The sequence below is a fragment of the Trematomus bernacchii genome, unplaced genomic scaffold (genome assembly GCF_902827165.1).
Source record: "Trematomus bernacchii unplaced genomic scaffold, fTreBer1.1, whole genome shotgun sequence".
In the NCBI taxonomy this organism is placed as follows: domain Eukaryota; kingdom Metazoa; phylum Chordata; class Actinopteri; order Perciformes; family Nototheniidae; genus Trematomus; species Trematomus bernacchii.
The window spans coordinates 40130-53053 of record NW_022987603.1 but is presented as its reverse complement, the minus strand read 5'-3'; the positions used below and the strand labels follow the sequence as shown (position 1 = coordinate 53053).

Genomic DNA, 12924 nt, shown 5'->3' with positions numbered 1-12924 from the left:
TCCCCTGGAGAGATAATGCAATAAAACATTAAAACATGTTTCTTTAGAACAGGATCAGAAACATTTTATTCGCCCCACAGCAAGAAATTAAAGGTATAAAGATAAGTGGCATCATTATGAAAGTTAGTGAACGTATAAAAATCAGCAGCCAGGAACAACATTAAGACATTTTTAAAGAAGTGTTATTTCACAACAGTGTTGTTTCAGTCTTTTAGAGAGTACTCTTTAAAGTAGAGACACTACATACTGATATACACCTGAACATCAGCAGGAGAGGACTCTTTAAAGTAGAGACACTACATACTGATATACACCTGAACATCAGCAGGAGAGGACTCTTTAAAGTAGAGACACTACATACTGATATACACCTGAACATCAGCAGGAGAGGACTCTTTAAAGTAGAGACACTACATACTGATATACACCTGAACATCAGCAGGAGAGGACTCTTTAAAGTAGAGACACTACATACTGATATACACCTGAACATCAGCAGGAGAGGACTCTTTAAAGTAGAGACACTACATACTGATATACACCTGAACATCAGCAGGAGAGGACTCTTTAAGGTACAGACACTACATACTGATATACACCTGAACATCAGCAGGAGAGGACTCTTTAAAGTAGAGACACTACATACTGATATACACCTGAACATCAGCAGGAGAGGACTCTTAAAGTAGAGACACTACATACTGATATACACCTGAACATCAGCAGGAGAGGACTCTTTAAAGTAGAGACACTACATACTGATATACACCTGAACATCAGCAGGAGAGGACTCTTTAAAGTAGAGACACTACATACTGATATACACCTGAACATCAGCAGGAGAGGACTCTTTAAAGTAGAGACACTACATACTGATATACACCTGAACATCAGCAGGAGAGGACTCTTTAAAGTAGAGACACTACATACTGATATACACCTGAACATCAGCAGGAGAGGACTCTTTAAGGTACAGACACTACATACTGATATACACCTGAACATCAGCAGGAGAGGACTCTTTAAAGTAGGGACAGTACATACTGATATACACCTGAACATCAGCAGGAGAGGACTCTTTAAAGTAGGGACAGTACATACTGATATACACCTGAACATCAGCAGGAGAGGACTCTTTAAAGTAGAGACACTACATACTGATATACTCCTGAACATCAGCAGGAGAGGACTCTTTAAAGTAGAGACACTACATACTGATATACACCTGAACATCAGCAGCAGAGGACTCTTTAAAGTAGAGACACTACATACTGATATACTCCTGAACAGTAAACACGTCTCTGCTTGTTTTAATTCATCAGATTGTTTCTATAATGTTGGAGAAAGCTGGGCTTCCAAACAGATTGTTACATTTGGCTTTACATCTGAATGTAATGTGCAACATCTCTGTGAAACAAAGCTCTTTTCTTCTACACTGATGTAGCTGCTGGATTTTTGTCAAACTGCTTTGGTATTCCTGGAAATGTTCTTTATCTTGGATGAGAGAAGCTTTGTTACTCAAGATGTGATGAGTTTCTCTTTTATAATTGCTTTAGTTTCCTCATGCCAGATATACACAACAGGCTACAAAACGGGGAACAAAATGACCACATAGATGCACTTATATAACAACAAAGACATGCAAAATGACTAAAAAAGAGAGAAAACTGATACAAATATACACAAAAGAAATACAAATTTTACAACATGACTTCAGAGAGACACAAATTCACAAAAAAGACACGCGCAATGCCCATAAAGAGACGCAAAATGACCATAAAAATAAACAACGTGACTTAAAAGACTATAAAGAGACAACAAAAAGATGCAAAACAACCACAAAGAGACGCAGAAATACCCCTGGATAGCATATGTCAGCTTAAGTTTTAACATCCAACTTAATTTCCTCTTAACCTCTTAAGCCCTGAGCCTGTTTTTCAGGTCTCAGGCTCAAAAATGACATTCCCAGAACAAATGACCATATCTTCACTTCTTAAAGGGTTAAATTAATAATCTTTATTCTCAAAGTAATGATAAACCTGTGAGTTGGATTTAGAAAAGTCAGAATCAATATAAATGTTTTTTATTTTAAAGAAAATTCAGATTTTACATGGTAAAAAACTGTAAATTATAGTGTCCGTCCAAATATTATTTTTTACTTATAGTGAAAACTACCCTTGGATGATGGGTTAGTAGACTAAAAGCTTTAGGAATCCAAAGTACAACATATAATAAGTACCCTGTATCAAGATTGATGCAAAACAAGTGACATTTGACCTTTTTAGAGAGATTTAGCCAAAAAAAAACACTTCTGGGGGATTTGGGTGGATTTGACCTATATCTGGCCCCCCCTTGCTCGATTTCGATGAATGAAATCTCTTTATAACCGCTAGAGCCAATGGAATCGAGGGAAAGTTATATACACACCAAAACGTTAACAAATAAGGAGTGACAGTGACGGTAACCAAAACCGGAAGCTGCATACACTCTGGTGGCTACCATTAGCAGCTAACTTTTCCGCTCCGATTTTTACATAAAAATGGAATTATGGATTATAAATCATTTTTTAAAAGGCACAGGTACATTATCAACCTATGGATCAACAGTTGTAGCATTTTCTTTCTTCGTTTTAATGCCATTGAACACGTCTTTTGATCTAATTGACAGCTACGGTGAGACGATCTGCCGTAAAAGCTAGTTCGGATCGCTCAGTGATGATACTATACCTAAATAATCTGTGGAGTCTCAGCTTTAATCGGCTATATTGTAAGTGCAGCTACGATAAGTAATAAGGGTATCTTTATCTTGAATTGTGTGCCAAAGTCAGTTTGCATTTTTTCGCTCAGGGGTCATTTAGACGCTTCTTATGAGACTTGTGTTTTGTTTTGGTAAAAATAGTTCATATCTTCAGTTAGCTGAGATTCTTCCCGTTAATCTGGTGCTACACATTAATAGTTTCATAAATGTTAAGAAGCCCTGAGACATTGTCTCGAAAATTCAAAGGTGGGAGGGGTCCAATGGGGGGACCGCCGTGCTTAAGAGGTTGAGTTTAAGAGTTTGGTTTGTTTAAAACCAAGCGGCAACCTTAAGGTTAGAAAACATCCTTCTCACGGCCACCAGGGGGCGATTGCTGCATAACATTGTCAATTCTATAGAAGTCTATGAAAAAACGAACCTACTTTTAAAATATCTAATAGTATTTCAATCAGGAGAGACGGTTTTGATGTAAGAATACATATTTATTGCCAGGAATACACAAATGAATGTAATGGAGTTTTGGTGATTAGGCCCCGTTGTGCGGGAGTATCATTCGGGAGGGGAGAACCGATCCGATGAAATCCCCCAAGGTCTAGACACTGGTGGTGGTGAATGGATAGTTGGGTTCGGTCTGAAGGGGAGGGGCTTAGCTTGACCCTGGTGGTGGTGAATGGATGGTTGGGGTCGGTCTGAAGCGGAGTGGCTTAGCTTGACCCTGGTGGTGGTGAATGGGTAGTTGGGTTCGGTCTGAAGGGGAGGGGCTTAGCTTGACCCTGGTGTGGTGAATGGATAGTTGGGGTCGGTCTGAAGGGGAGTGGCTTAGCTTGACCCTGGATTCAGAGGGACAGGAGGTGAAAAGGGGTGGAGGAGGGTTGCGTCGAGTCACCTGAAATTACAGCTGTCGGAGGGGGGAGAGCAGATTTAAAAGGTTTAGCAGAGCGCTATGATAGGCTTGTGAGAATAGAGCGAAGTGATTGGTTAAGCTGGGGAGTGTCGCCCCCGATCAGTTATTGAGAGGAGAGAGAGTAGTAACATGGAAATAGTAAATTAATTAGTAAAGACGGTCTTCCTGGTTGAACTTGCGCTGAGCTTCATTAGACAAGTTTCAGGTCTCAGATGCTAGTTTAAAATCATCTTTGAAACGAAGACAAGATGGCAACAGCTTGAAGATTCAACCCTGTCTCCTAAAAATGACGTTCCCACAGAACTAAACTGCATTCTCAATTACGTTTAGCAAGAAACTTATTTTCTCCCACGTTATGTATCTTAAATACGTTTATTTTCTACATATCTTTGCCATTTATTGTCTTGCTTATAATAATGATAATAGTCATTTATAAATATCATTTTAGAGCACACATTTGAAATCGACGATCGGGCTCGATATGGTTAAATTAAAATCAGTAGACGAGGCTGTAATTTCGCCAGCTGTGACTCTCATGAGCGAGGCAGAAAATAATAGTTGTATCATGCCAACAAGCTGCTGTGCCGTTTATTGCACCTCAAACATTAAAACAAATCCAGAGTTACGTGTTGCTGCACTTCCTCTAAGAAGAAAGGACAGTAACAGAAGAGCTCTGTGGCTTCAGACTTGATCGCCGTTCAAATGACAGCGTTGGTTTCCCCAAAAGTGGGCGGGGCCGTAAAGTGACGTAGATTTTACTCTCATCTATTATTCAAAACCATTCTATTTATTCTAACGTAAATTACATGCCAGTGTTTTATCTTTTTATTTAGCGATTTGTTTCTGCATGTTTAACTGGGAATGTTTTCATGGTGAACCGGAAGTACGTCACTTCACTTTGTCTTCTTCGTCCCTTTTACGTTCCAGACAATGCATGGCTCAGCGTAACAGACTGAACAGCGACCCCAGGTGTGTATACATTGGAATTACATCTTCATTACTGAAGGAAAAATACTTTACCTAGTGTTTGTTAACTGGGTTTTTAATGCAGTTGGCTTTTCTTAATGGTTACAATATTGCTATGAGTTATATCTATTTGTCGATTTCAAATGTGTGCTCTAAAATGATATTTATAAATGACTATTATCCTTATTATAAGCAAGAAAATAAATGGCAAAGATATGTAGAAAATTGAGATTTGAGATACGTTCATAACAAACGTAACGTGGGAGAAAATACGTTTCTAGCTAAACGTAATTGAGAATGCAGTTTAGTTCTGTGGGAACGTAATTTTTAGGAGACAGGGTTGGAAGATTGTGACGGCCAAAAACCAAGAGGATGACTGTCAAAGAACAAAGATGGCGATGGTCAAAACCACAGGCAAAATTATTATAAAAACTACAAGCTTCTAAATGTCCAAAAAACAATGGTGGACATCACAGTGCATTTGTCAAATATGCTGTCCATGGTTAATGTATTTCCCAAGTTGCCCAATAGACCCCAAAGTCGGCCAGGTGGTCCGTCTCCAGAGGGGGAGGGGGCGGGCTAGCGGCCTTAGCCGGGTCTTTTGGGGGGTTCGGTGTCAAGTTTGCCTCGAATGGACTCCCGGACTAATTCAATCAATCGATCTCCAGTTTCAAGTGGTTTATTTGTGGACATGTGTACTCCGAGGCCAAGGGGTCCCCGCTTTGATTTTACTTGTTTTTGGTGTTTTCTTTTGGCAAATGCACTCGTATGCCGGCAGCTCAATGCAGACGTATTGCCGGTGTACACTTTGACCTTTGTTGGGTGCCAATCAATAAAGGCCACTATATATTTTCCTCAAGGGATAGTTGTTCCAAAATCACAAGACGTAACCTCCGAGACCTCACAAACGGGTTGCAGGTGTTTCCGAGTAGCTATCACGCTCCTGGAAGAAGTTGGCTTTGGGGTGGAGCTGGGAGCCTGAAATCTGGGACTATGGGAAATGGGGTCCATTCTTGGTAATGCAGCAAAATTCCCATCATTTCAAGCTATTTGGCCAACACGGGAGGTTCCCATTTCAAATACTTAACAATGGGATTTCTCTTATTTTTCGTCACCATTCATTTTGAATTCCAAGTGTACGTGTTCTCGCTGAGCTTCTGGAGCACATGGAGACCCGAAACCAGCGCAGGATCGCTCGTCGTAATAATAATAATAGTAATATCGTCCTGACGCAGCAAATCTGGATCAGCTCCGTTGTGGCCCCGTTTTTACAGAATTTGCGCATGGAGGAAAAGAGAGAGGGTTTTATTTTCTGACACACCGGGGACACATAAAGTGCATTTTGCATTATAGGTCCCCTTTAAGTTTCTCTCTCTCACGCTTTCCCCAGTCTCACTTCCTCCAGCCCCCCCCCCCTCCCCTCTCTCTCTCTTATGTCGGGGACACATCGGATCTGCGGTGGATTTGAACTTGCTGCAGAGCGGAGGAAGAGGAGCAGCTGAAACACGCTGAGAGTCTCAAACATCGGGGGACTTCTGTCTGGAGATCTCTCTCTTTTTTCGGAAAAGTTTTCAAGTGATAACCCAACAGGAGCAGCTGGATTTCCTTTTCTTTTTCTCTTTACAAGGTAAGATGTGACTTTTGGAACCTGTCTCTTTCACCCATTCGTGCATTGATTACTCTTAAATTGTGTAAAAGTTTACTTGTTGCACATTTTTGCGCATTCATTTCTTCTGTATCTGCATGTGTGTTACCCTCCGGGGGAGCCGGTTTTTTTGGGGGCAGGAATGTTCAAACAGTGATAAAACTAAACGATAAGACTCACATTGATAAAAGTGACACTTGGGACCATCCATTTAAATCCACTGGCAGTTTAACCTCCTGATCAGCTGCTAATCTTTATCAGCCCAGCTGCTGATCTGCTGCAGCTGGGCTCTAAAAAACACTTTAATAACACGTCTTTTTAAAACAGGATAAAACCTTGTTAATGCATAAAAAGAGCGCTAGAGCAACAATATACTCCTTACATAAGTAAATAAATATCTACATATAGACCAACATCTGATCAGCTGACTTTAAGACAGGTTTTTATAGAGATGGATCAGGACAGAAAGAGAGGGGGTCTTTGTTCCTGACAGAGGGACACATGTTGATGTAGAACAAACATGAATAAGAGGATTTAGTATTATAGTTGACCTTTTAAAGTTTTGCTTGAATATCAGAATTCGGTCAAAGTACTTAATTCTCTTCCTGTGTTTGCACAACACCGATCAGGAGTTGATATATTTCTCCTTTTATAAACAATATCACTTCCTCTTCTCTGTTTCTGTGCAGGTTGTTGAGATGATTCCTCACTCCTCTGACTCTGACTCGGCTCAGTCTGATTTTCCGATCAAGGTGAGTCCATCCCGCAGCCATCCAAAAAATTACCTAACCCTCATACAAAAGATAGAGGAACTCTCGCAGAGAGAGAGAAGAGCACCTCTCTCTCTCTCTCTCTCTCTCTCTCTCTCTCTCTCTCTCTCTCTCTCTCTCTCTCTCTCTCTCTCTGTGATGTAGATTTTAAAACACATCACACACACATTCAGCTCCACGTCTGACAAAGTGGAAAGTTATTATTACTCCAACACACACACGCACATGTAAACACACACACACACACACACACACACACACACACACCCACACCACACACACACACACACACACACACACACATATGCACACACACACACATACACACACACACGTGCGCACGCACACACCACACCACACACACACACAACCACACACACACACACACATACGCACACACACACACACACACCACACACACACACACACACCCACACACACCACACACCACACACACACACACACACACACACACACACACACACACACACACCACACCACACCCACCACACACCATACATGTTAGAGATTATTGTTGTAATAAGGAGACATGGAGAGCAATCAGAATCAGGGGTAATTTTTGAAAATGTTGGAAAGAAATAATAAAAAAAATAAAAGTAAATATTAATAATTAAAAAAATATATATATATACTTCAGAGCCTGATGAGGTCAGACTGGTGGGAGGAGAGAGTCGCTGTACAGGAACTCTGGATGTGAAAGGCATCAGGGAGAATGGAGACCAGTGGGGGGCTTATCCTCTCTCAGGACCCTGCAGACAGCAGGTGTTCTCTGCAGAGATCTGGACTGTGGCTCTGCTGTTTCTGTGGGAGAGAGAGAGAGTCCTCAGTGAGACCTGTGTGGTGGATCCTGTCTGCCTGTGTTCAGTCTGCATCTGATCTGAGGGAGTGTACATATCATATTCCTCTAACGACATCCTGACTTTAACCTGTTCAGGTAGCTCCTTTGACTTTTTCCTCGAAATGTTGACTTATTAAAAAGAAATTGACTTATTTCGAAAATTTAGATTTCTTTCTCTAAATTTGACTTATTTAGCAAATGTGAATTTTTTTCAGTGTTTTTGACTTTTTTCTCAAATAATTAAACAAATAAGAAAATTGAAATAAAAGATAAAGAATAAAATACAATAAAAAAATAAAAAGTAACTGTTTCTTTACCTCTGTTTTATCTTCTGACCTCTGCAGGCTCTGTCAGGCTGGTGAATGGGACCAGTCTGTGCTCAGGTAGACTGGAGGTGAAGTCTAACCAGACTAACCCGTCCTGGTCCTCAGTGTGTGAGGCTGACTTTGACCTGCAGGATGCTCAGGTGGTCTGCAGGCAGCTTGGCTGTGGGGCTCCTTCAGTCCCTCCAGGGGGCGCTCTATGGAGAAGGGGAGGCTCCAATGTGGACCAAAGAGTTCCAGTGTGGAGGCCATGAGTCTGCTCTCCTGGACTGTAGCTCAGCCTCAGAGAGAAACACCTGCTCACCTGGCAGAGCTGTTGGCCTCACGTGCTCAGGTAGAAGATTCAAAGATTCAAAGGTTTTATTGTCATATGCATATAAGCTACAGTGTAGAAATGGCAATGAAATTCTCCTGACCTGAGCTCCTCCAACAATCAAATCAAATCAAATCAAATCAAATCAGGTTTTATTTATAAAGCACATTTAAAAGCGATTTTTGGTCGAGCCAAAGTGCTGTACATGTAATAAAAACACATTACTACAAAACACAATAAACGACAATAAATTACAACAGATATAACTTAAAAAACAAAATAAGAATAAAACACACGGAATAGTCAGGAGTCGTGCTCCGCTCTAACTAGAAAGCCAGAGAGAAGAAGTGTGTTTTTAGATTTGATTTAAAAACCCCTAGGGTCTGGGCCGACCTCACATGGAGGGGCAGAGTGTTCCAGAGCCTAGGGCCAGCTGCTGCGAAGGCTCGGTGCCCTCGGGTTTTTAGCCTGGTCTTGGGCACTACCAGCAGCAGCTGGTCAGCAGACCTTAAAGCTCTGGCTGGGGTGTAGCGCTGGAGGAGTTCAGCTATATAGGCCGGAGCCAGCCCATTTAGTGCTTTAAAAACAAATAAAAGGATTTTAAAATCAATTCTGAACCGAACTGGAAGCCAGTGTTAGTGAGGCCAGAATAGGGGTGATGTGGTCGCGCTTTTTGTGACCAGTCAGCAAATGTGCAGCAGCGTTTTGGACTAGCTGTAAGCGTTTGATTGAGGCCTGGTCCATACCCACATACAGAGCGTTACAATAGTCCAGTCTCGAGGTTACAAAGGCGTTAATAACCCTTTCTAAGTCTTTAAAAGATAAATACGACTTGGTTTTGGCCAATAGTCTTATTTTAAAAAAGCAGGATTTTACTACGGTGCTGACCTGCTTGTCAAATTTAAAAGTGCTGGTGAATGTCACTCAAAGGTTCATGAGGGGAGGATGTTTTTTTTGATAGAGCCCAGAATATCAACCGGAGAGGCTGGAGGTTGCGGTCCAAAAAAGATGACCTCGGTCTTGCTCTCGTTGAGGTTGAGGAAGTTTTTGCTCAGCCAGGATTTTATCTCTGCTAAGCAGTCCATCAGCTGCTGTAGTGAGTGTGTGACATTTGCTTTGAGAGGCAGATATATCTGTACATCGTCGGCATAGCAGTGGAAGGGAATGTTATGTTTTGTGAGTATTGAACCTAGGGGCAGTATGTACAGTAGAAAAAGGATGGGGCCCAGAATCGAGCCTTGGGGAACCCCACAGGTAAGAGGGGCTTTGGCAGAGGAGAAGGCACCTAGCTGTACCGAGAAGCTACGGTCTGTCAGGTAGGACCTGAACCATGCAAGGGCAGAGCCTGTGATGCCAGCGGACTGTTCAAGGCCGTGACAGCAGGATGCTATGGTCCACAGTGTCAAAGGCAGCTGTCAGGTCTAACAGCACCAAGACAGCTGGGCTACCTGAGTCGGCGGCTAGGAGCAGATCATTAAAAACTCTTAAAAGGGCTGTTTCAGTGCTGTGCATGGGTTTGAAGCCAGACTGGAACTTTTCATGGATTCCATGCGTGGGTTAAAAAAGACTGCAGCTGGGCGTAGACTACTCGCTCCAGGGCTTTAGATAAAAAAGGTAGCTGGGAGATGGGCCTAAAATTTGCGAGAATGGAGGGGTCGAGATTTTTCTTTTTAAGGAGTGGCTTAACCACGGCATGTTTGAAGGCAGCTGGGACACATCCTGAGGTAAGAGAGGTGTTTAAAAAGTAATAAAATACTTGCTCCAACTGATTCTAAAACATCTCTGAGAAGGCGAGAGGGAATGCTGTCTGAGGTGCAGTTTGTCGGCCGCAGGTGCTTGACTACATCCGAGAGAGCAGAGAGGGATACAGGGTCAAAGTGGTCGAGGACAGCAGGGCACAGAAAAGGAGCAGGATCTGGGGTAGCACTAGTGTGGGCTAGCCTAAGAGCAGATACCTTTTCAATAAAAAATGTAAGGAACTTATCACAGAGAGTAGTCGATGGGACAATAGAAGAAACATCACAGGGATTAATGATCGAGTTGAGGACATTAAAAAGAACCTGAGGTTTATGGCTGTTTTTGGAGATTAACAGAGAAATGTGCTCTGTTTTGGCTGCTTTGACTGCCGTCTGGTAGTCAGAAAGGCAAGCACGAAGGATTTCTAGGGAGACATGGAGTTTATCCTTTTTCCATTTTCTCTCTGCACGCCTGCAAGCGCACTGAGATCACGAGTACAGTCATTGAGCCACGGCTCTGATAGAACTTTGGTGCGTCTAAGCGTAAAAGGAGCAACAGAATCCAGTATTAGTGTACATGTCGAATCAAACATGGAGATAAGCTCATCAGCATTAAAAGCACAGTTCACATCTAATTTACAGATCGGAGAAGCATTAAAAGCATCAGAGAACAGTGAGGCAGTCAAGGGGTTAATCGAACGCAGACGACGCGCAGGGGCACGTGATTCGACTCCTGCGGAAGGGATGGAGGTTGTAAACAGAACCGGTAAATGGTCTGAGATTACGCGTTGCTGCACATATTTCATCCACAGATACAGACAGTCCAAAACGATAATACTAAGTCCAAAGTGTGTCCTTTTTCGTGTGTTGGGCCAGCCACGGACTGAACGAGACCAAAGGAATCAAGGAGATTTAAAAAGTCCCTAACCAGAGGTTTGGACTCGCAACACACATGGACATTGAAGTCTCCGGAGATCAAAACACGATCATATTTCATTCACCATGATCCCGGACAGAAAGTCAGAAAAGTCATTTATGAAATCCTTATTACACTTTGGCGGACGATACACGACTGGCGCAGAGTATCGGCGAAGCCGGGTTCAGTTCAAAAAGCTGCAACTCAAAGCTGGCATAGCTAGATACAGGGTGAAGCAATCGGCATTGGAGGCTAGCTCTAAACACTGATGCTATGCCCCCACCATGGCCAGTGGCACGGGGGGAGCTGAAGAATGTACAGTCAGGAGGAAGAAGTTCAGAGAACGGTGTATACTCGCCAGCGTGAGCCCAGGTCTCCGTCAGGAACATAAAATCCAGTTCACGAGAGGTGAAGAAGTCGTTTAGCAGGAACGATTTGTTTGCTATCGACCTAGCATTTAGCAAAGCCATGCAAAGTTTTCGCTCCGGGCTTGCCGAAGGTGTAGTGCGTCTCAGCTGACGAAGATGTGCGTGTTGAACGCCGCGCGGGCCGGGAGCAGTCAGTCGGGCAGGAGGAGCTGCCAGCGGGCCCCTCAGAGTCCGGAGCTCCGGAAAAATGGGGCGAATCCACCGATCTCTCACTTGGCGTGCAGCGGGAGGGCCGTGACATCCGAGGCGTGGATAATTCACAGAAGAAGCCGTCAGGTATGCCTTCAGATGGACCAGTGCACCACCACGCTTTCCCCGTCGTCGAAAGCGCTTTCGGCGAGGCAGGATGCAGTGTGACCGGCGTAGGTAAGTGGGGATATCCGACAGTAGAGGTGGGGGGGACGATTTATGGTTGCCAGATGTCGGTTTGGGCAGCAATATCAACTCCAGTGAGGGTCTGAGGTGGAGGAGAGCTTGGCGATCATAAACGAGCAGAGCAGAGACATTCTGACAAACATAAAACAAAAACAGGACAGCTAAAGTTAGAGAGCTTAGCGAGCGGCGAGCCGACACAGGCGCCATCTTGAATCACCAACAATGCAACATATATAATAACATACAACAAAAAAAAATAGTGCAAGAAGTTCTCATCTTGCAATCTACTTATTTATATAAATAGTTATCACCGCAATAAACGGTTTTTAATTTAGTGGGAATGCTGATACAGCATTCCAACTATATGTTATGCTACGGACAAAACGTTTATTATTCCGTCCAATTATTTTGTCCGTCTTCTCCTCCCACATTCAACATCGCAGAAACTCCGTTCAAACATCAAAAACCTTCAGCTCGGTCGGGAATCGACTGCTATTACTTTTATCATTCATAACTTTCATAATTCCAGAGATACATCCCATAATTCATCACATTTTTAACATTTGAACTTTAACATTGCGCAGCTCGTTAAGTTAGAGTGCGTGATGTCACAGCTAGGTAGGAAATCTTGAAATTTCCCTTCATATTTTTTTTAAAAAAACTGCCATAATTCCCAAAACCCTACATTCCTGAGACATAATTTTTTCATGAGAAACGTAGGAAAACATCTCGTAGCTTGAAAAATGACAAAATAATTAAGCAAAAAATAATTAAACAAAATGCCTCTTGAGGGCATGAAGTGACAAAACGTTCAATATGTCTCCATTAAAGCCCATTGTAATTTCAGGCAGATATTTTCTCACAGCAAGCAGCCGCACACCTTTAGTTAAACTGCCAAAAAGGCCACATTATTAACCCGAAAGTACACAAAA

General features: G+C 42.6%; 1 protein-coding gene across 1 annotated transcript in view; it reads left to right on the top strand.

Moving 5' to 3' along the window:
- The first annotated feature begins 7970 nt into the window (after positions 1-7970).
- LOC117482628 (scavenger receptor cysteine-rich type 1 protein M130-like) overlaps positions 7971-12924 on the top strand; it is a 7439-nt gene continuing 2485 nt past the window's right edge. Inside the window, exons 1-2 of the mRNA XM_034130783.1 lie at positions 7971-7997; positions 8246-8558. Of these exons, the coding sequence (XP_033986674.1) occupies positions 8360-8558 (199 nt within the window). The 5' untranslated portion in view covers positions 7971-7997; positions 8246-8359. The remainder of the gene's footprint in view (positions 7998-8245; positions 8559-12924) is intronic.